Raw genomic sequence first — 20,291 nt, forward strand, 5'->3', positions numbered from 1 at the left:
TGTTTAGCAGTATTAGGATTATTGCTTATTTTTATGTTTATTTTCTGAGGCAGTCATACCATCATGGCGCCTCATTCTTCCCACCGTTTGGTCTTTCTTACCGACGCTTATCACATCGAGTATCCGGGGAGGGAGGAGCTTCGGCACGTACCTCCTATGTGTATGCCCGCGTACGCGCTTTCACCCATTTAAACTGGCGGGCTGAGTTATGGACCCCTGAGAACGACGGAGCCCAGCTTATCTGCCGACCGGTAGAGCCGACCTGAAGCATACGAGCTACGCCGCTCTTGCATCATTTCAACCAGGTAAGCCCTTCTGCCTTGTCAGGATCTCTGGCCCCATTCCCTTTGTTGCAGTGAGCTCCCACCATTGTGTATGCATTTTTTCCGTAAGATGCTTGTACTTATATGACCTGCACAGCTGTTCCGCAACTTGAGCAGCACACAGACGACCCTTGCCGACATGCCTATGTTTTTGTAGCTTATCCCCCCTGCTTGTTTGGCAGTCTTGTTTTCCACCCTTTCCGATTCGTGTAATTTACTTTTGCCTTGTCTTTAATCTGCACAATTTCTGGGCCCTATATCGGGCAGCCCCCCGCTTAGAAACTCTGGGCCTCATTTATGAAAAGTGACGCATCGCTGCGTGAAAACAGCGATGCGTCACTTTTCACTGCGCACTCCTTGCGACACCAATGATGCGTCATATATAATGTATGACGCATCATGTCGCAAGGACTTACAGATACGTCAGTATTTCTGACGCATCTGTAAGCGCAAAAGTGACGCATTGCTGGAGTGTGTCACAAAAGTGACGCAACTCCAGCAATACGTCCTTTCACATGGGGAGAGCCCCATGTGAAAGGGCCTGCGTCAGTCTTACGCCTGCTGTGAGGCAGGCGCAAGATGTTGACGCAACAGCATCCTAAAAGTGACGCAGTGAAATCTCATAGATTTCACTGCGTCACTATTACGAGGCTTTTTGCGGGGGAACGCCCCCTCTGCATACATTATACCTGACGCAGGTATAATGTGGCGCAGGGGTTTAAAAAGTGACGCATCTACCTAGATGCGTCACTTTTTAAATATGGCGCAACACGGCGCATGTTTTACGCCGCCGATGCGTCACAAAAAGTGACGCATCAGCAGCGCAAAACTGACGCAAGGCCTCATAAATGAGGCCCTCTGTGATTCCGGCCACAGAAGCCAGCACTATTGGGTACTTTGAGTTAGTGCCGCCCTTGGACACCATACATTAGATCGTACCTTGTACCTTTTAATCATTCTTGCAATGATCCTTATGTGCTCATTCTGCCTAATCGTTCATAGTTGCATTGCTTCTGGTTTTATTAGGTATATCGTATCAATTTTATAAATCATGATTATTGAACACTGCTCGACCTGTGGCCTGCTATCGGCAAGAACCTCACTGTTTGGGTTCCCTTGGACCGTACAAGTACCTCCTGATTCTTTGCTCATATAGTCTTGACCCTCTCCACTGAGATGCTTTGAACTGACCTGAGTATCTAGCTCATCGGGTAAGCTGTGGAATACCAGGATCATATTATCAAGGCTTGACCTTAACGCTGGGAGATCCCGCTACCCTCCCTCTTGGCCCTTTCAGTTCTAGCATTTTTTATTTCATTTTTTTCTAGATCCAAGTGTGGAACTCATTTCACCGCGGTGTCCACGTCTTATATGCTCCCGTGGCGACGTGTTTCCTATTCTGTTGTTCCATGTATCTTTGTTTAAACTTCAGCTTTACGTTTACTGTACTATCGGCTGGGCTTCTTGATTACTATCGCTCAGACCAATCTGGGTCTGACTTTTCGCTTTGGACACATTTTTCTCCCTTTGGGCACGTGTGCACCATAGATGTTTCTTGGGTGATCTGCATGTTTTTAACTAGAGAATTCACTGGTGTCTGACACTATTTTTGTGCTTTTCAAGTGTGCACGCACCTTTATGTAGTTATCATTTGCTCATCCTGCAGCCCCACAACCGTACCTTCCCTGCCTTCAGCCTTTCCTGATATAAGGATTGTGTATTTCCTCAAACCCTGATCTATCTGAATATTTAATTCTGAATATGTGTATTTGCTTATTATCATTGTTTCCCTTTAGGCGCATCACTCCGTGTGTCTCCCACATGACCCCTGTGCCCTGAAGATAGTGTGACCCACAGCTGGGTTAGACACCGAAACACGTGTCGGCGCTGGAGGTGATCCTAGCTTTTCTGTTTTCATCTACCCTCTTGAGAAAGCATTTGGATGATGAACAGTATGACCAACGTATCATGGGACCTCTAGATGCTATTATGGACTCTATTCAATTATACGTTTAAATCCCTGTACCCCATTATTTGATGGGAAGATTTTGTAATTATTTGTGTACATATATTTAAATTGTGTTGTCTTGATGTATAGTGATTGTTTGATTGACAGTATGCAAGAGGTTGTTTTTGTTTGGGTATGAGTTTGAGTTATGTTGACTGAGAGTGTGTGTGTGTGTGACGTTGGATGCGTCTGGAACTTTTATATTTACTATGTTTATCATTTTGATAAAACCAAACAAATAAATGTGACTTGTTAGCTCGTTATGTTGTTTATATCATAATTTGGAAGGTCAGGACATTCGGGCTGTCTTCTATCTATCAATGACTGTTTAGCTTTTTACGTATCAGATTTTGGCAGAGGGATTTTCGTTTTGATTACTCACGGTCAGGTTTCTAGCTAGAAGCTACTTCCAGATTGTCTAGGCTTCACGAGGTAAATATCTGGACCTCGAGCCTCCCTGCTTGTTGAGTTAGTTAGTACATTGTTGTTGTAGTGTCCGTCTGGACAAGCAGGAAGCTGGAGTGGAATGATGGCTGAAAGGCTTTCAGCACCATATGAACTGTTCGTAGCTCCAGCAGATGGATGTGGTAAGTGGAGTCTCTGTGCGACCATTTGCACTGAATTCGAAGGTGATCTGTATGAGCTCCCCATCCCAGGAGAAAGGCATCCGTGACTATGGTTTGTACAGGTATCTTCTTGTGGAATGGTATCCTTCGTAGGAGATTAGTTGGATAATACCAACATTCGATGAACCGGAGAGCATGCTGAGACAATTGAATTCAGTCTTCCCAATCTCCTGTTCACTGGTCCCATTGGTCTTCCAGGCATTCTTGCAGGGGTCTAATGTGGAGACGTTCTTTCGGTTTGAGGAATATACAGGATGCCATCGAGCCCAAACGCAAGGAGACCTTCCTCACAGTTGGGTGAGAAATTATCATGAGAGCGTGAACCTTCAGAAGGACCGATAGGCGTCTCTCCTCCGAAGGTCACACGTTTGCCGTGAAAGTATCGATGGATGCTCCCAGATATTGCAGGAACTTCACCAGTGTTGACGTTAACCTTGCTTGGTTCACATGAAGACCCAACCGCTGGAAAAGATCGGAGGTCCAACTGAAGTGTAGCTGAGCCTCCTGATACGTGAATGCCTTGATTAGCCAATCGTCTAGATAGGGGTAGACGAATACCTTTTGTTTACTCAAATGGGCAGCTACAACCGCCATGCACTTGGAGAAGGACCTCGATGCTGACTTCAGGCCGAATGGAAGTATACATTATTGGTAGTGGTTGTTCCCCACTGCAAACCTCAAGAACTTGCAAGGTTTCCTTATGATGGAAACGTGAAAGTATGCGTCTTGAAGGTCGATTGCGCATAACCAATTCCCTCGCTGTAGCTAAGGTTAGATTTGGTGCAATGCCAACATCCGGAATCTCTCTTTTTGAATCCACTTGTTGGCCTTCCTTAGGTTGAGAATGGGTCTGAACTCGTTCTTGTCTTTCTTTTTGACAAGAAAGAACCTTGAGTATAATTTTGCCTCATTGTAAAGAGGGAAAAGGTTCCACCGCCTGTTTTTGTAAGAGAATGTTCACTTCCGATTGTAATTGGTGCAGTGGATATCTTGATTGTTACGGAGGTATTGTCGGTGGAGGGCTAATGAATCTGAGAGAGTATCCATTGCAAACAATATTCAGCACCCAATTGTTTTGCGTGATTTTTTTGTCTCTCTGCCAAGTAATATTGGATGCTTCCCCCTACCGGAGCGGGTAACAGAAGAGTGGGAAGACAGGATTCAGGGTTTTGACCATGTTGATATATTGCCTCCTTGAGTAGGTTGCTGTCCTGACCTTCCTCTTGGTTGTCGCTTTTGATAAGGCTGGCAGAAGTGTTTGTACGGTTGTTGTGTACCTGACTGAGTTCTGAACCCTCTGCGTAAAATAGTGGCGTGAGAAAGGTCGGAGAGACTTGCATTGTTCTTTGGGTCTTTTGAGGCCAACAGGTTTTAACGTTTCCATCTCCGCCTTCATTCTGGCCATCTCCTCTTCTGCATGTGAGCCAAAAAGGGTTGTACCTGCAAACGGGATATTTAGGATGTGCTGCTGTGCTTTAGGCTTAAGTGATGTCAGACGTAGCCATGAATGCCGCCCAAGTGCCACGCTCTGGCAATATCCTTGTGCAGAAAGAAGGAATGTGTCAGCTGATGCTCTTATTACTTGATTTGAGACCATAAGGTCTATTGTTAGAATCTCGTTAAAGTCTAGGGAGGTGCTCTGCAAACTGTTGGAGTGATTCCTACCGTGCCCGGTCATATCTGCTGTGGCACTAGCAGCTTTCATGGAAGTTGCAGCTGTATTGCACACCTTCCTTCTCGCTGAGTCTATCTTCCGGCTCTCTTTGTCCTGTGGAACTGTAGATGTTGGAGCTGTAGTATGCTGCTTTTTCGTTGCCATCACCAAAAGCTGGGTCCGTCCGTAGGAATGTGGGGTTCTGCTCTGGTGGCTGATATTTCTTTTGCAGCCTGGGTGGAGCTCTCTTAATTGATGAGGGTGTTAGAAATAGCTCCATAGCTGGTTCTAAGAGGTCCAGAACTGGCGGAAGCCAGGGAAGACAAGCTTGTCTCTGCTGAAGAGTCTAAAATTCCCGAAGTTGATAGTGTCGGACTGGGCATTGCAATGTTCAATTTAGAAGCCCCTCGCACCAGAACTTCTTGAAAGGTAGAAATATAATCAATTGGTGAAATCCTCGGGAGAAGAAGAGTCCAATAACGTAGGAGAATATCTTCCAGTACTCGAAGAGGCAGTTTCCCTGATATGTCTGGAATGAGACCTTCTACCGGGATGTCGATGATGGGAACGAGTAGAGGAGCGTCTACGGCTGTGAGAACGATCCCTCGTGTGAGACCTAGATCGTGGCCTTTGTGGTGGTGGTTGAGGTGTAGGCGGCGGAGGAGGAGGAGGTGGAGTAGGAGGAGGCAGTATTGGAAGTCTTGGTTGCTCATCTGGCAGATGAGGCAGAGACTGAGTTGGTGAAGGAATGTTCTTAGATGGGGAGTAGGTTCGGGAGTACTCTGAATCATCTTTTTTTGCACCTTCTGAAGGCTTGAAGAAGCTGACAGAGTTTCTGAAGAAGATCCATCTCTCCCCCTCGACGTCGATCTACTCGTCGACTGTGACCTTCGACCACGTCAGTGTTTGATTGTGTTGTCTCGACATCGATCAACAGTCGTGTCTCGAAGTCGATCAACAGTGATGTGTTGACATCGATCGGCGGTGATGGGTCGACATCGAGTGGTGCAATAAGGTTCTCGACGGCGACCTGCGAGGTGTTATCATCTGCGGTGGGCGTCACGTATATCTCTTCATGTTACCAGGAGGAGACCATCTGAACTCCTTCAGTTTGTCAATTCGACTCTACTCTTTAGGAAAATACCGGGACCGAACCGAAATTCAACCCGATTTCTTCAAATCTGTAGCCACATTAACAACAGGAGGAGACCATCTGAACTCCTTTAGTCTGTCAAATCAACTTTACTGATTAGAAGCATACCGAGATCGAACCGAAATTCTATCTGAATTCTTCGAATCTGTAACCACATTCACAACGGATATTTGGAACACTGTTGTCTGCTTGTCATCATCCTCAGAATACCCAATACATTTGGAACGTTAGGGTTCAATAGGTCGCACACCACTCCACCAACCAGCGGTTAACCCCAGGAGCATCACGGTAAATGCAGTTTCTTTAAGCGAGTGCGCTTTTCAAAAGTTTCGAAGTATAAATGCAAAGTTGCAGGCCAACTCTGGACACCGGTGTTTCAGGATTATTGTCCTTCATCAGCAGAGTGTAGGTAGATTTTCAGGGGTTTGCTGTGCAGGCTGCCAAAGTGTCATCAGGTTCGGTACCTCTCAGGGCGCGTGGGTGCGTAACCTGAGCTCGTCAGCTCAAAGGCTCGAGGGAGCCATATTTAAGTAGGGTTCAATAGGTCGCACACCACTCCACCAACCAGCGGTTAACCCCAGGAGCATCACGGTAAATGCAGTTTCTTTAAGCGAGTGCGCTTTTCAAAAGTTCCGAAGTATAAATGCAAATTTGCAGGCCAAATCTGGACACCGATGTTTCAGGATTATTGTCCTTCATCAGCAGAGTGTAGGTAGATTTTCAGGGGTTTGCTGTGCAGGCTGCCAAAGTGTCCTCAGGTTCGGTACCTCTCAGGGCGCGTGGGTGCGTAACCTGAGCTCGTCAGCTCAAAGGCTCAAGGGAGCCATATTTAAGTAGGAACGTTCTCCGGAAATATGTCCTACCCATAAATTCTAAATATTGGTCAGCAACAGCATACCTAGAGATATGCTCTGCCAGCCCATAATTGAGATTGTGAACCAACTTTTATTCTGACTTTGTTCTATGAATCTGGATCTCACAAGACCGCACAGATCCATGGATTGAATATATGCGCCCTGATGAAGGACTTTCTTAAATAAGTTTCTTTCTCCGAAACGCGCGTCAGCGCTTTTCCCTTACTGTATGACGTTTTGATGCTTTGATTGAGTGTGAATACACGGTTTGTGTGATAGAGAGCTTGTGGATGATTGACAGAATGAATGAACGGTGTGTCATGTTTTTATTGTCTTATTAGTAATTGGGCTGATGTTCATTTATGACTATATAATTTAATGAATTTTTGTGTGCAAGAGGCTGACCTACATTAATCATGGTTTAAATAATCTTATCAAAAATGATCAACTAAAAATACATTTTTCTATAATATCTCAGCTGTTCTTTGGGTGTTCTTGGTTTATTTCAATTGTATGGTCCTCTATCCTTTAGGGAAGCTCCCTTTCATGTTTTTCTAGTACTTATCCTCCCTGGTGGGTTGCTCCCCTTGCCTATGTTTACTTAGGTTTACAGGGTCCCTCTGTCGTACTTTTGCAATCATCTGCGGTGGGCTTCTCGGCTCTGAACGAGGTATTCTCGCCATCGGTATCGTAACCGTTGTCGACGATCTTCTTCTTTACGTGAAATATCATCGTCGTTTTGACCTAGAGCACTGGGTCGACGGCATAGAGGTCGCGCTGAACCTCCTCTCGATATCACTACCTGGACCAGTAAAAAAAAATTCAGCTCTTCTTCTGCTGGGCCACCACAGGCTGAAGACAGAGCCCTGGTAGAGGACTGACCCTCTCCTTACACTGAAGTCCCACCTGAAAAATGGGCCTGCTGTTTCCGTCGGTCTTCTGCTCCTTGAAGCCAAAGCTTCTCCCTGTCACTCAGGGTGCGCCTTGAGAAGTTTTATACAGATGAAACAGGATTCAGGAACATGACCAGCAGGCAGGCAAAGAATGCACACTCTGTGAGGATCAGTGTTGGCCTTCTTCTTACCAACTGTCTGGACACTTATCAAAAACACATGGCATTTTAAAACTGTAACAATTCCTGTCAGAAAAAGACAGAGAAAAGGAGGGAAAGACCAAAAACGTCGAGTTAAGTAATTAGTAGACAAATTCTGAAGAGTTTTTTGAAGAAAAAAACTAAATTTGGTAGAGCTAAATGCTCCAGTGTCCTGATAGCAGGAGGTGGAAAAAAGTACGGAAGTAACTGACACTGGCTGTGCATGACGAAATACTGGTGGTCTCTGGATTCTTAAAGGGACAGCTTCTAATTTTAAGACATATGATGGCAGCCTATGGGGCTATTCTGTCCTCTCCTTTCATCTCCATCACCACAAAAATTGCACAAAATATAGTATATCTTTTTTCACTTCAAGATGAAGATTCGGCCTATGCCTAGGTATTTAAGTGGTATTATTGTCTCTCTATCTCTTAAGTGTCTTTGCAGGCCTTCCTGAAGAAAGGCGAAAAACACCCACTTAAGAATCTAAAGAAGTGCTCCGAGGTCCCAGCAGGTGGGCGGCATTATTCAAGTGCTTATGACTATACATGGAAATCTACTACAAGAGAAGTAACCTTTTCGAGCAAGTTTGCTAGTAGGCTACTCATCACCGTTTGCCTTAGACTTTGTGTAGTAACTTGAAATATTGCTCCAGTGTGTAACTTCATAGGAAGGCAAAGTGAAAGAAAAACTATATGTGAAGTGTGATTTCAATTCTTCTAACAAGCACAGTTCGAAACATGCATAATAGTAAAAGATACTTACCTTAGGTAACGTAATATCTGGAGCGACACAGTCTAACTGCAGATTCATTAACTTATGAATTCTCCCCAGGCACCACTCTGGATGTGGAAACTTTTCAACAGTACCTCTGCGTGCCGGGCGACCGCATTGTATGGCTCCTTGACGATGTTGACTCCGGTCATGACATCAGTGGAAACATACATGCCCCCTCCGGCGCACGGACGTCAGTTTCTTCTGTGAAACCTTCTGCACCAGAATGCGGAGCCACCATAGAAACTGATTGTGGAAACAGTGTGCCAAAAAAGTACAAAAATCTTTGAAACATTAATAAAGAAGAAACATCAAATGGTATGTTAATACCAGACATGGATTTCAAAAGAAACCCCCAACAAAACACGGCTACATAAAATCCTGCACCCTTGTGAATAACCCCTATGTAAGGGAAGAAAACCATCCACTCTATAGATCATTCATTAATGGTAATGATACTTGCACCCACCCGCATCCATGAGCGAGCCAAGTGCAGTGGTGGGTGACTGGACCAGCAACAGCGGTGTCGGCTTTTGCAGTGCAATGCGAGGCCTTAACCAAACAAGTGGAAACAACCCTCAGGAGCAGCCACAAAAGCTGGTGGGACAGGTGAGGGTGTGAGGAGAGCAAGAATAGATTTTAGTTAGGAGTTATAGTGTTGGCCTGCTTGCGCTTTTTGTGCCAAAACAATCAAGCAGTCAAAATGCAATAGAGCGGAGCTCAATCCAGATCCACACTGATTGCGGAAGAAAGAAGGAGTTGAGGTCAGCAAGCTGGGGTGATGGCTATATGGGCACCGCACACGCAATTTCCTGCATACACGACACTGGAGACTCCATGCAAGCTGAATGCCACCACCTACAGTTCGCAAGGGGACTGCTCAAAACCAGTTTGATGCCTAGGGAATATTCTAAGGTAAGTAATCTGTGGCTTGAAATCTTTATCAGATTGCCCATGACCGTCCATTTATAACAAGGTGGCAGTAATACCTGTGTTAGATTCCAAGATTGACACATTCCTAGTAAAGAAGGTGAGACTCAGAGAAAGAGATAATTAGAGCATGGTCCTCATGGCAAGACAAAGTTCTGTATGTTTATTGGTCCGGTCACTAAAATCTTATGCACGGCAAAGGAAGCAAAGTCTTCTGGGGAGGAATTGGACCCTGGGCTTGTGTCAAACTATGCTCAGCGAGTTATTTGCTTCCTAGATAATACTGATACATCCATTCCTGTCAAGAAACTTAAGACTCTTATTCTGAGGATTCAACCTAAGCTGGGGAGGCGGCTTATTCCGAAAGGAAAGGCAAGATGCTCAATCCACCTACATATGTACAATCTACCAGCGGTCAGTTATGTGAACAAATCAGTGGGAGCATGGTCAAGATCATTAACAGAAGTAGCCAAGACAATATGGGCCTTCTGTTCTCAAAAATCAAATTTCAGAGGAATACCTTCCGGGACAGAGCAATTCTATAACGGATTTCCACTCGCACAATCATTCGGAGAACAGTTAATGGTAATTGGACATTAACATTTTTAGATCATTACAACTCCTCTGCGGTCCCTTCGCTATAGACCTGTTCGCATCGAGGTTTAAAAGCAATTACCCAATGTTTTCAGCCGGAGACCAAACCCAGAAGCTCTAGTGTTGGATGCTTTCCTGCAGGACTGGTCAGGGATGTGGTATCCTGCCATTGTAAGGTAGAAACGGAATTTAGAACTGTAGAACTTAGATTGTGAAGTTAGAATGGTGCTGGTCAGTTACATTCAGGCAGCTGTTGTGGATGGGACTTTCTTATATACAGATATACTTCAATAAATCTTCTGTTTCACGCTACGCTTGAGTACCTGCTTCTTCACAAGGGGAAATTCCTTAAGCCTTTTCCCCCATCATTCTGATACCAGAAGTCTGATGCAGCTACGCAGGCAACAGGCAAAGGTTGTGATGGTTTTTATTTTATGGAGGTCACAGACTCGGTATCCTCTCACGTTAGAATTATCAATGGGTCTTCCATTGTTACAGTTAGATCTTGAGAAATCTGCAGGGTCAAGTGCACAATGTGATGGAAAGGGGCAAACTAAGGTTAGTAGCCTGGAACCTCTCAGGGCACTTGGAATTCAGGAATTTCAGAAGTTGCTTCACTGTATATTGAAGCATCATGGGCCAGGGGAATTATTGGAACATATGGCTCAGCTTGGCATTGCTGTAATATAATAATAATAATAATTATTATTATTATTATAGAGCACATGGTTACACTGGGAGCAGTGTGTCCCCGCGCTAAGTGTGGCTGGCCCTAACCAACAGACGAATCATCCCCACCCAGATCTCTCCTACTAACCTCCTCATTCTCTAGCCAGAGGAAAGAGGTAGGTTTTAAGTTGTTTCCGGAAGATGCGTTCCAAAGTCTCTAATCTCATTTCATGTGGGAGTTTATGCCAGTGTTGGGCAGCTTGTACTCGGAAGGAGCGTCCGCCCATCCGAGCTCTTCTGAACCTAGGAACCTTCACCAGCCCTTTCCCGGACGATCTCAAGTCACGGCCCGGGATGTAAGGGTTCAATAGATCCAACAGATAGGATGGCCCCTTTCCCTGCATGATACGATGGCTGAGCAGTAAGGTCTTATAGAGCACCCGTTCTTTGATCGGAAGCAAGTGGAGGGATTCCAGGGCTTTCTTAGATGATGCTCTTCTGGGTAGTTTCAAGATCATGCGGGCCGCCATATTCTGTATCCGCTGAAGCCGAGTGATACATCTGTTATTGGCTCCTAAATACAGAACGTTCCCATAGTCCAATCTCGAAGTAACAAGAGCATGGACTATGGTCTTTCTGGCTGTTGTGGGGAGTAAGTCCAATGTTTTCTGCATATTTCTCAAAATGCCGAAACATTGTCCGGCCACCCGAGTGGTGTGTTGCTCAAAGGAGATCTTGTTGTCTATCCAGATACCCAGGTTCTTCACTTGTTTACTAGGTGAGGGTTGAGGCCCCAACACTTGCGGCCACCATGCCGATGTCCACACCGATGGTGCATGTCCCACCACCAGCACCTCTGTCTTACTGCCGTTTAATTTCAAGCAGTTATTAGCCATCCAGACTGCTAAGGCTTGGAGGCACCCTGAGAAGTTGTTCGCTGCTGCCCCGTCTAACTGTGCAAGAGACACCACAAGTTGGGTGTCATCTGCGTAGGTCACTACTTGAACCCCAAACCTCTCCGTAATCTCTGCTATAGGTGTTACATAGAGATTGAAGAGGGTGGGGCTCAAGCTAGACCGTTGGGGCACTCCTTGATTTAGCATAATACTCTTAGACAGATGAGGGCCTTGGGCGACTCGGAAGCTTTGATCCCGCAGAAACGATTCTAGCCACTCTAAAGCTCTTCCCCTCACACCTCCTTTTTTCAGACACTGCAGCAAGATGTGATGTGCTACAGTGTCGAAAGCCGCGCTCAGGTCTAAAAGGATCAGCGCTGTGGTATGGCCTTCATCCACCAACTTACGTATGGTTTCAGTGGACAGGAGTAGGGCTGATTCGGTCGAGTAGGACGCCCGAAAACCTGATTGGGTAGGGTGTAGAAGTTTACAGGTTTCGATGTGCTCTGTCAATAGCTTATTGACAACTTTCTCTGCTATTTTAGAGAAATAGGGAAGGAGGGAAATTGGTCGTAGATTGTCTAATTGTTCCGCACTGATATTAGTTTTTTTTTTTTTTTTTGCGGAAGTACCACTGCCTCTTTCCATACTGATGGAACACTGCCTGAACCAAAAGAAAGATCCAGCAGATAGCGTATTTGAGGTTCCAGAATGTTTATACTTTCACTAAGTATTTTAGCGGGTGCTGGATCTTTAGGGGAGCCTGATTTAATTTTGGAGGCTTTGTCAATTACGATGTCCTCTTGGGGAGTGCTGAAGGATACTAGTAACTCAGATCCTTCAGAATTAACGGTGGCATCTTCTGTCATGGGCTCTGTTCTAGCTTCCACTGGGAATGAGGAATACATTTCCCCCACTTTATCAGCGGTCGCAAGATTCCACCGAGCCTTCCAATGGGCCGGCGCTGCTGGAAAGGGAGCCCACTTCCTTAAACACAGCAAACAGTTCTTTCATTGAGGTTTCCGCACTCTCTATCCTGTCTTTATAGTGTGCCGTCCCATGTTTCCTAATTCGAGGCATGATAGCCCTTTAGCTTAGCTTTATAGGCCATCCTATATGCCACCAAATAACCTTTCCTCCAGCGTCTCTCGAGTTGTTTCCAGGCGGCCTTTTCCTTGACAAGCTCGGCCCCAAACCAAGGCGCAGATTTAGATTGCCTCCATGGTCTGTTATTGGTCCAAGGGGCTGTATGATCAAGGGCTTGCAAAATGCGATTATCCAATATTTCGCAGGCTGCCTCTATCTCTTGATCTACTGGGGGTCCACCCTGTTCCATAAGGTCATTAAATTTAGCTCTGGAAAAGCCTACCCATTTTCTGCGTCTAGTTGTCTAGTCGGCCTAATGTGCTTTCCCCCTTCTTACCACAGTCTGAAAGGGGATCTGGTAGTGGTCCGACCATACCACAGGCACCGGAGTATCTATATTCAACAATTCCCAATTGGAAAAAATAGGATCCAATAAATGCCCATGATCATGGGTGGGGAGTTCAGATTTAAGTGTCATTTGCAAAGCTGCCAGCTCATTGCGAATCTCCCGGGCTTCTGTGTTAGTGGGATCATTAAAATGAAAATTTAGATCCCCGAAAAGCAGCAGCCTCTCATACTTTAAGGCAGGTTGTATCAAATGTTCTATCAGGCTTTCCGTAAATCTGGTCCCTGGACCTGGGGGCCTATAGATCAGAAACCCTTTCAGGATTTGACTATCTTGACCTGAGATGGAAAAAAAGCCGGATTCGCTTTCTTTAATATCCACTGGTTTCAGCGTGCAGCATATTTCTAGTTTGGCGATTATAGCTATTCCGCCTCCACTCCCCACGGGTCTATCAATCCTCTTGATCTCATACCCCGGTGGTAGTGCATCTATTATGTCGGTTGCAGAGTCTTTGTTAAGCCAATTTTCTGTAAGAAACAAGGCATCTAGCTGTCTATCTATTAGAAGGTCATAGACCTCCATTTTGTGTTTCCCTAGGGAACGACAGTTAATGAGGGACAATTTCATTCTCTCCCCAGCATTCGCCACATTGCGCTGCTGGGCCAGAGTGAAAGAACAATGGTTACATCGGTCTTGTTTAGAGACCATTGTAATGCTATGACAGCATTCCTCTCCAACTCCCTGCCTTAGGGCCAGGAGTTGTTTGACACTGTATGTCAGTGTGGTAGGAGTGTCGGCAAGGGGTCTGGCCCCTAGCCCCGGTCGCCCGCGGACGAGCGCAGACGGGCTTGTCTTTGGCGCGTCTTCGTCGCGAAGACGTCGCGCCCGCTGCGCGCGTCCGCTGAGCGTTTGCTGGGGCATAGCTCCTTTAACCTAGAGCACTCCCAACAACTAGAGCGCTAACCTCTACAACCGGAAGTCCCTGGCTCTACCTGCCCGCCCTCCGCGCAACGGTACTAGCTACCGCGTCGGACCAGGGAGGGGAGGAAGGAACGTCGAGCTCAGGCCTCCAGGTAAGTGCTGTCTGCCCCCAGTACCCTCACAGTATTGCCTTTGTTGTTTAAAAAGTATTCCCGTGATATTAAAACAAATTGCAGTTTTTAAAATTAGCGAGAGAACCTGGTAGAGGTGCTTCCGCAATTGGCCAGGCTTGCCACCAACAGCTCAGGGGGATACTGCCACTGCACACCTTCGCCACCCCGTGGCCGCCGAGTTCTGCCTCCTTTAACCTAGAGCGCTCCCAACAACTAGAGCGCTAACCTCTACAATCGGAAGTGCCTGGCTCTACCTGCCCGCCCTCAGCGCAACGGTACTAGCTACCGCGTCGGACCAGGGCGGGGAGGAAGGAACGCCAAGCTCAGGCCTCCAGGTAAGTGCTGTCTGCCCCCCAGTACCCTCACAGTATTGCCTTTGTTATTTAAAAAGTATTATCTGGCAGTTGGAAAGGAATCACAATCCCATTTCAGGGCATGTAGTTCTCAAATTTTTGGCCTCGTTGGCAGCTATTCCTAAATCTTATAGAACAGAGAAAGTTTACAGGTCCATTATTTCTGCGGAGCATGACAAGGTAAATGGGAAACCCAGAATGCACCCTCTGCTCTGTAAACTCAGGAAAGACATTAGTTTTATGAATCCACCACAACCTAGATATACTACTATGGGGGATGTGTAAAAGTAGTTTATTTGTTAAACTGCTGTAAATAAAGCAGTTAGATGAGAGAATAATGTTTGCCTCATGACCCTAATAAAATCAATAATGGTAGTCACTATAAACAAAGGGTGGTGGGCCGGGTGGAGGTGACGCAGGAGGGGTAGCGTAGGGTGTGTTATAGTAATGACATATCATAAAATAACTTACCTGAAGCCGCCTGCCGCGTTGCACCTACCGTCCTCTTTCTGGTCCTAGCAGCCCCTGTGACAGACACCCATCCAATCCCCATGCTGCTCTCATGCTATGGAAGTAGCACAGGGATTGGCTAGAGTGGCTGAAAAGATGCTCCACTCAGGACAGGGAGTCTGTGGGGTTTCTCCAGCCCAGCTGTTCAATATAGCTGGGCTGCAGAAACCTAACTGCGCATGCGCGTTTGCCCGGCCTGAGACGCCCAGCCAAATACATATGCGCACTTAGGGAGTGCACATAGCACTCCTCCTCCCATGCCCCGCCCCTCACTGTAAAAACTGTCTCAGAGCCGGCAAATTAAAAATAAAACATTGTTTATTTTTCTTTGGCTGGCTCTGAGCCAGGTATTGGGGCAACACTCCTTCGCCAATGGGGAGGAGCCACCGCTGAAAATCAGGACTATCTTTCACAACTGACTAGGAGAATCGGCAAAAATTCAAAGTGGAATACATTTTTTAACCCAATTACGGGACATCTTTCCACTTTGACCAGTTATTACCTAGTTCTGAATGACGGTCCCAGCTTTAGCAAATTTGTACAGTTACGAAAGGCACTAATATATTTCTAAATCAGAAATATATAGGCTTGTATAGGGACATTAGTTCCACGATGTGTTGTATTTACTTTTACAGGTCTTTAGGAACATAAGATGTAACTTTTTAGAGTAGGCTCAAAGTTCCATGGAATCACGTCCGGGATTGCATGGGAGTGCTTCCTCATGGACAGACATCTTTCTGCTCTCACCTTGGAGTTGAGATACTGTTGAAGTAGTAGTTGAAGCTCATTGTTCTGCTGTCCCAAGCTTGCCGTCTCATCCAGCAATCGCGACCTCGCCAACAAGACGTTACTTCAAGGTTTAAATGAGAAAAAGGTTTCATTACATTACATTGTAATACAAAAAAAGGGAAAAAATATTTCCACAAGAGCATATGATACAATTATCACTATGTAATTTAAAGAAGAAAGTACAAAAAATGTGGTCAGGTCATGGTTAGCTTTTTTTTTTTTTTTTTACTTTTTATTTGCAAAAAAATGGTTAAGTACAGAGCAGTCAGAACAATTGCATGAGTAAGTCGGGTACAGAATCAGAATTACATGAATAGTGAATGATACAGCATAGATGACAACAATGTTAAGGCATGGTGAGTTTAGTCTATGGTCGGGCCTGGGGAGGCTCACACAAGTTACCTTTGAAGTCGTTCCAACGCGACCATACCTCTACCCATTTGCGTGGGCATCCCCGTGCCATGTAGACAGTTTTTTCCTGCAGCATGCACCAGTCCATGTCTCTTTTCCATTCAGTCAGTGTCGGCGTGGTAGATGCGCCCCATAATCGAGCAATGTTTCTTTTTGCCACCATTTGTCCCAACGTGACCCAGAGCTTCCCTTTCGCAGGCAAATCTGTAGGCTCCCAGATGTCCAGGAGGCATCTCTTGGCCTCTGGTCGCAATGTTACATCCCATACCTCTTGCATGCAGCATACCACACGTCTCCAGTATCTTTGCACCAGCGAACATTCCCATAGTATATGAAAGAAAGAGCCCGTGTCACCACAGCCCCTCCTGCAGAGCCCCTCCCCTCCTCTGTCCATCAACTGCAGCCTGGTACAGGAGATATAAACTCTGTGTAATATTTCAAGTTGAATGAGCCTTAACCTAGACGAAATTGCGACCTCCTTAGGGGAGGCCAAAGCACTCATCCATTCATCGTCGTCGATCTCCAGCCCATCCGCCTCCCACCTTCCTTTAAGGGAGAGGAGTGTATCAGGGGAATTGTTTATACGTTTTTTATATGTGAGGGAGATGGCGTGTTCTGGCAGATGCCCATCTAGCAGTCTATCCTCGAGTGGGGAGGCTTGTGGGGGTGTGGTCCCAGGGGGTATGGTAGTCTGGAGAGAATGTCTGACCTGCATGTATCTAAAGTATTCGGTTTGAGCTAGTTCATAGGTTTCCTGCAGGTAGGTGAAGGGTCTGATTCCTTGGGGCCCCCATAGGTCTTTAATGTGGGAGATACCTATAAGATCCCACTCATGGAAACCCTTGGTTTTCCCCAGGGTGCCTAATTTTTCAGATGACCAAAGTGGAGTGGCCATGGTAAGGACATTGGACCAGCCAAGTTTACGTTGTGCTATGTGCCATATTTGCACCGAGTGTTTCGTTGGTCCTGTGAGTGGGTATTTGCTGGGTCGAGAGTAGAGTGCAGCTTCATAGTTTCCTCCGGGGAGGAGCCATCTGTCCATCCCATACCCTGGATGGTTCCCGTCACTGTATGCTCCCTGGTTGATCGCAGAGAGGTGTGCAGCCCAGTTATATTTGCGGATATCTGGGAGGTCATGGTTAGCTTTAGAGTTTAGTGAGGGCAAAAATCATTTTTATGCCACACTTTCACAGGCTCCTGCCAAGCGCCGCCATCAAAGAGTACCTTTAAGAGCCCCCAGCAGCCTTTTCCGACACAAGGCCAGACCTGCTAATGATTTTGCGGCTGTCTCTCCCGCAATTCACAAAAAACAAGGGGACATATTTACAGGGGGCTACACCACTGGAACATCACTTTTTTAACGTTCCCGGGGCGCAATGCCCGGTTCCCTATTACAAAATAGGGCTAGGCGTCTTTTTGTGGCTTAACATCTCTTTGTAAATATGCTACCCTTTCACGCAGGTATCTGCATGAAAAGGGTGTGCAATGGGTGTTGCTGTGGGCCCTCCACTGAAGGACTGGGTTCTTTTGGACCCAGCGGTGCCAGGGCACAACACCTGAAACCTTCGTGGGTAACCTGCTCCGGCGTACAAGTCACAGAGACACGGGACACTTCCTCTGACGTCAAAGATTCAAGGTTTATTTTCTGCAGGGAACACAGAAGTCACAGGAAGTACATCGAGTGTAGTTCGGGGAGACTGCTTCAAATTGGTTCTGTGGATCGCTCCTTTTATACAGTTTTTACCCATAAGACAACATGGTACACAAAAGTTTACAACCCGGTTCCCACCATCATCCCCCAGAGGGGTCGCTTTGGTCGCTTTCAAACACATAAGGTCCGGATCATAAGTGCGGAAACATTTGGCGGTTCCCAACTGTAAAAACCCATCTTCCCACCATTAGCAAATTCCAATCAGCAGTAAAGTAGATCGGAAATAGGAATGAAGACAGGTGCAAAGGAAGACGGAGACAGTGGGGAGATCGGAAAGGGTGTAAAAGGGGAGGTATCGGAAAGCACGAGATACAGGCATCAAAGGGACGTGCCTAATGAGATGCACGGCTGAGACAATAAGCCTGTGAGGCAAGATGAGCCTCGAGCGGCGCCACCTGCCTTACAGTAGCATCCCCCTCGTCATAAAGACACTTACAAAGAACATGTGTCTTCCGCAAATATCTTGGGAGTCCCAGGGTCGCGAAGCGGACAGCGTCCGTTCGCTGGCTACTTGAGGGCAAGAGACAAAATGGATGCCGTATCTAAGATGGAACCCGTGGGTACAGATGAAAAACCCACATAACAAACGAACGGTTTAAGTTAGCACAGCGAAACTGCGCACACTTACTAAACTCGTCATTTGCGGTTCATAGATACCAGACTCGACCACATTCGTGCGAGTCAAAAAACACCGCTTACAATTGTCACGGAACCTCAGACGCTCCTTTTGCCCTCATGTAGGCAAGCACTAGTCGGAATCATATTCGATATTCATCAGACCATCGAGGTGTTGTTGAAGCATAGCTCTGTCCAACCGAGTCCCCTTGGTAACAGATGGTTGTCTCATACACGTTGTAGCACAGAGGCCACATAAGGCAGGACCACACTGCACACAAAGGCAACACGTGAACAGGAACACTACCACAACTCCGATGATCATCAGAATCTTCCAACCCCAAGTCGACATCAGGCCCCAAAACCATCCAAGTAGCGTCCAATCCCCTACATCCACGTGTATGGATTCAGAGATCTTATGCAACTTCGAGATGGCTTGATAGACAGTGGGAGCATTATCTGGGATGAAAATGCAGCAGCTCGAATGGATCACTTTACATACCCCACCGCGATCCGCTAAGACTACATCTAAAACCATACGGTTTTGTAACGTCATAAGTCTCTCCGCCTGAAGTTCTGTGGTGATATTACCAAGGGCACTGGCAGTAACATTAGCTGTCGATTCCACCACTCGAGTCAACTGTCTCAGGTTCCTACTATTAACCATAGGTCCCCAAAACGGGAGGAAACCCTTGAAAAAGTCTCCTGCCTCTTGACCGGCAGTATCTTCTTCGCTAATTATGCCTCGTACAACTCTAGTCTTATGATAATCGGCATCTACAGTGAACGTCGGAGGCAACAGATTTGCAATGAAACATGTGCCCATAAAGTCTGCGGGCAACCATGTGTATGCACGATCATTACAGATAAAGTAAGTACCCTTGGCAGCCAGAAACACAGGGGACGGGGTCATCGGCACAACGTAGGTTTCAGTGCAAGCACTGTCTCCAAATCGGGCTTGCGGACTTTGGCCACGACCCATGAGACACAAATTACCAGTGTGGGGTACGACCCATATTGGAGGCGAGCTTTTAAGCTGCTTTTCACTAGTGGACATACTGTATTCCCCTCTACCTAGGACCCTATAAGCTCGTACCTCTTCTTCAGGGATAAGAAAAGGATCATGGATCTCATCTTCCATATCCTCTATTGCCATTGATAGCAACTTCTGATACGAGGTAGGACCAGAGTTGGGGGAACGTGGTTCTCGATTGGGGTGGAAACCCAGTGCGCTTCGAAACATTGTTTGGAATGCTCGAGCTGACCCTTGGGAACTATACGGTAACACCAGATACGGAATTCCCTTACCCGTAGTATGTGGCATCAACCCACACACCCAACAATTAGTAGTATTAACCACTAACTGATGCTGATGGAGGAGCTGAATAAAGGAATTGTTGCGGAATTCTACACGTCTAGCCTGCTCGTGTTCCGGTAACATGTGAAAGGAATGAGGAGAAGCAGTAGTGGTAAGATTAGGGTGAGAAGTAGGAGTAGGGGTAGCAGATAAGAAGTAGGACATAGTGTAATACACCCCACCCGTCAAAAATGCAGAAGCAGTCAAAAACAATACAAACAGTTGGAATATAAAACATTTGGTACGACTGAGTTGCTGCAGCTTGAATCTGTATGCCTGAGCTCCTTCCAAATCATTTAGCTTCGAAAATGCCATTCCCTACGACCGTCCGCAACGTTTCTTGACGCACTTCGTTCTGTGCAGCAATAGTCAATCCCCAGGAGTTCCTAGGAACCGACGGCCTTTAACCTAGCGTCAAGACCTACTGTCCAGAAGGAAGTACGCG

At 46.3% G+C, this 20,291-nt stretch overlaps 1 protein-coding gene across 1 annotated transcript in view; it reads right to left on the reverse strand.

Moving 5' to 3' along the window:
• Nucleotides 1-15,602: 15,602 nt before the first annotated feature.
• Nucleotides 15,603-20,291, reverse strand: part of LOC147709519 (dynein regulatory complex protein 1-like) — a 546,368-nt gene continuing 541,679 nt past the window's right edge. The window contains exon 16 of the mRNA XM_086926016.1: nt 15,603-15,813. Within this exon, the coding sequence (XP_086782142.1) occupies nt 15,603-15,813 (211 nt within the window). The remainder of the gene's footprint in view (nt 15,814-20,291) is intronic.

This window comes from Lissotriton vulgaris, chromosome 6, assembly GCF_964263255.1.
Source record: "Lissotriton vulgaris chromosome 6, aLisVul1.2, whole genome shotgun sequence".
Lineage (NCBI taxonomy): Eukaryota > Metazoa > Chordata > Amphibia > Caudata > Salamandridae > Lissotriton > Lissotriton vulgaris.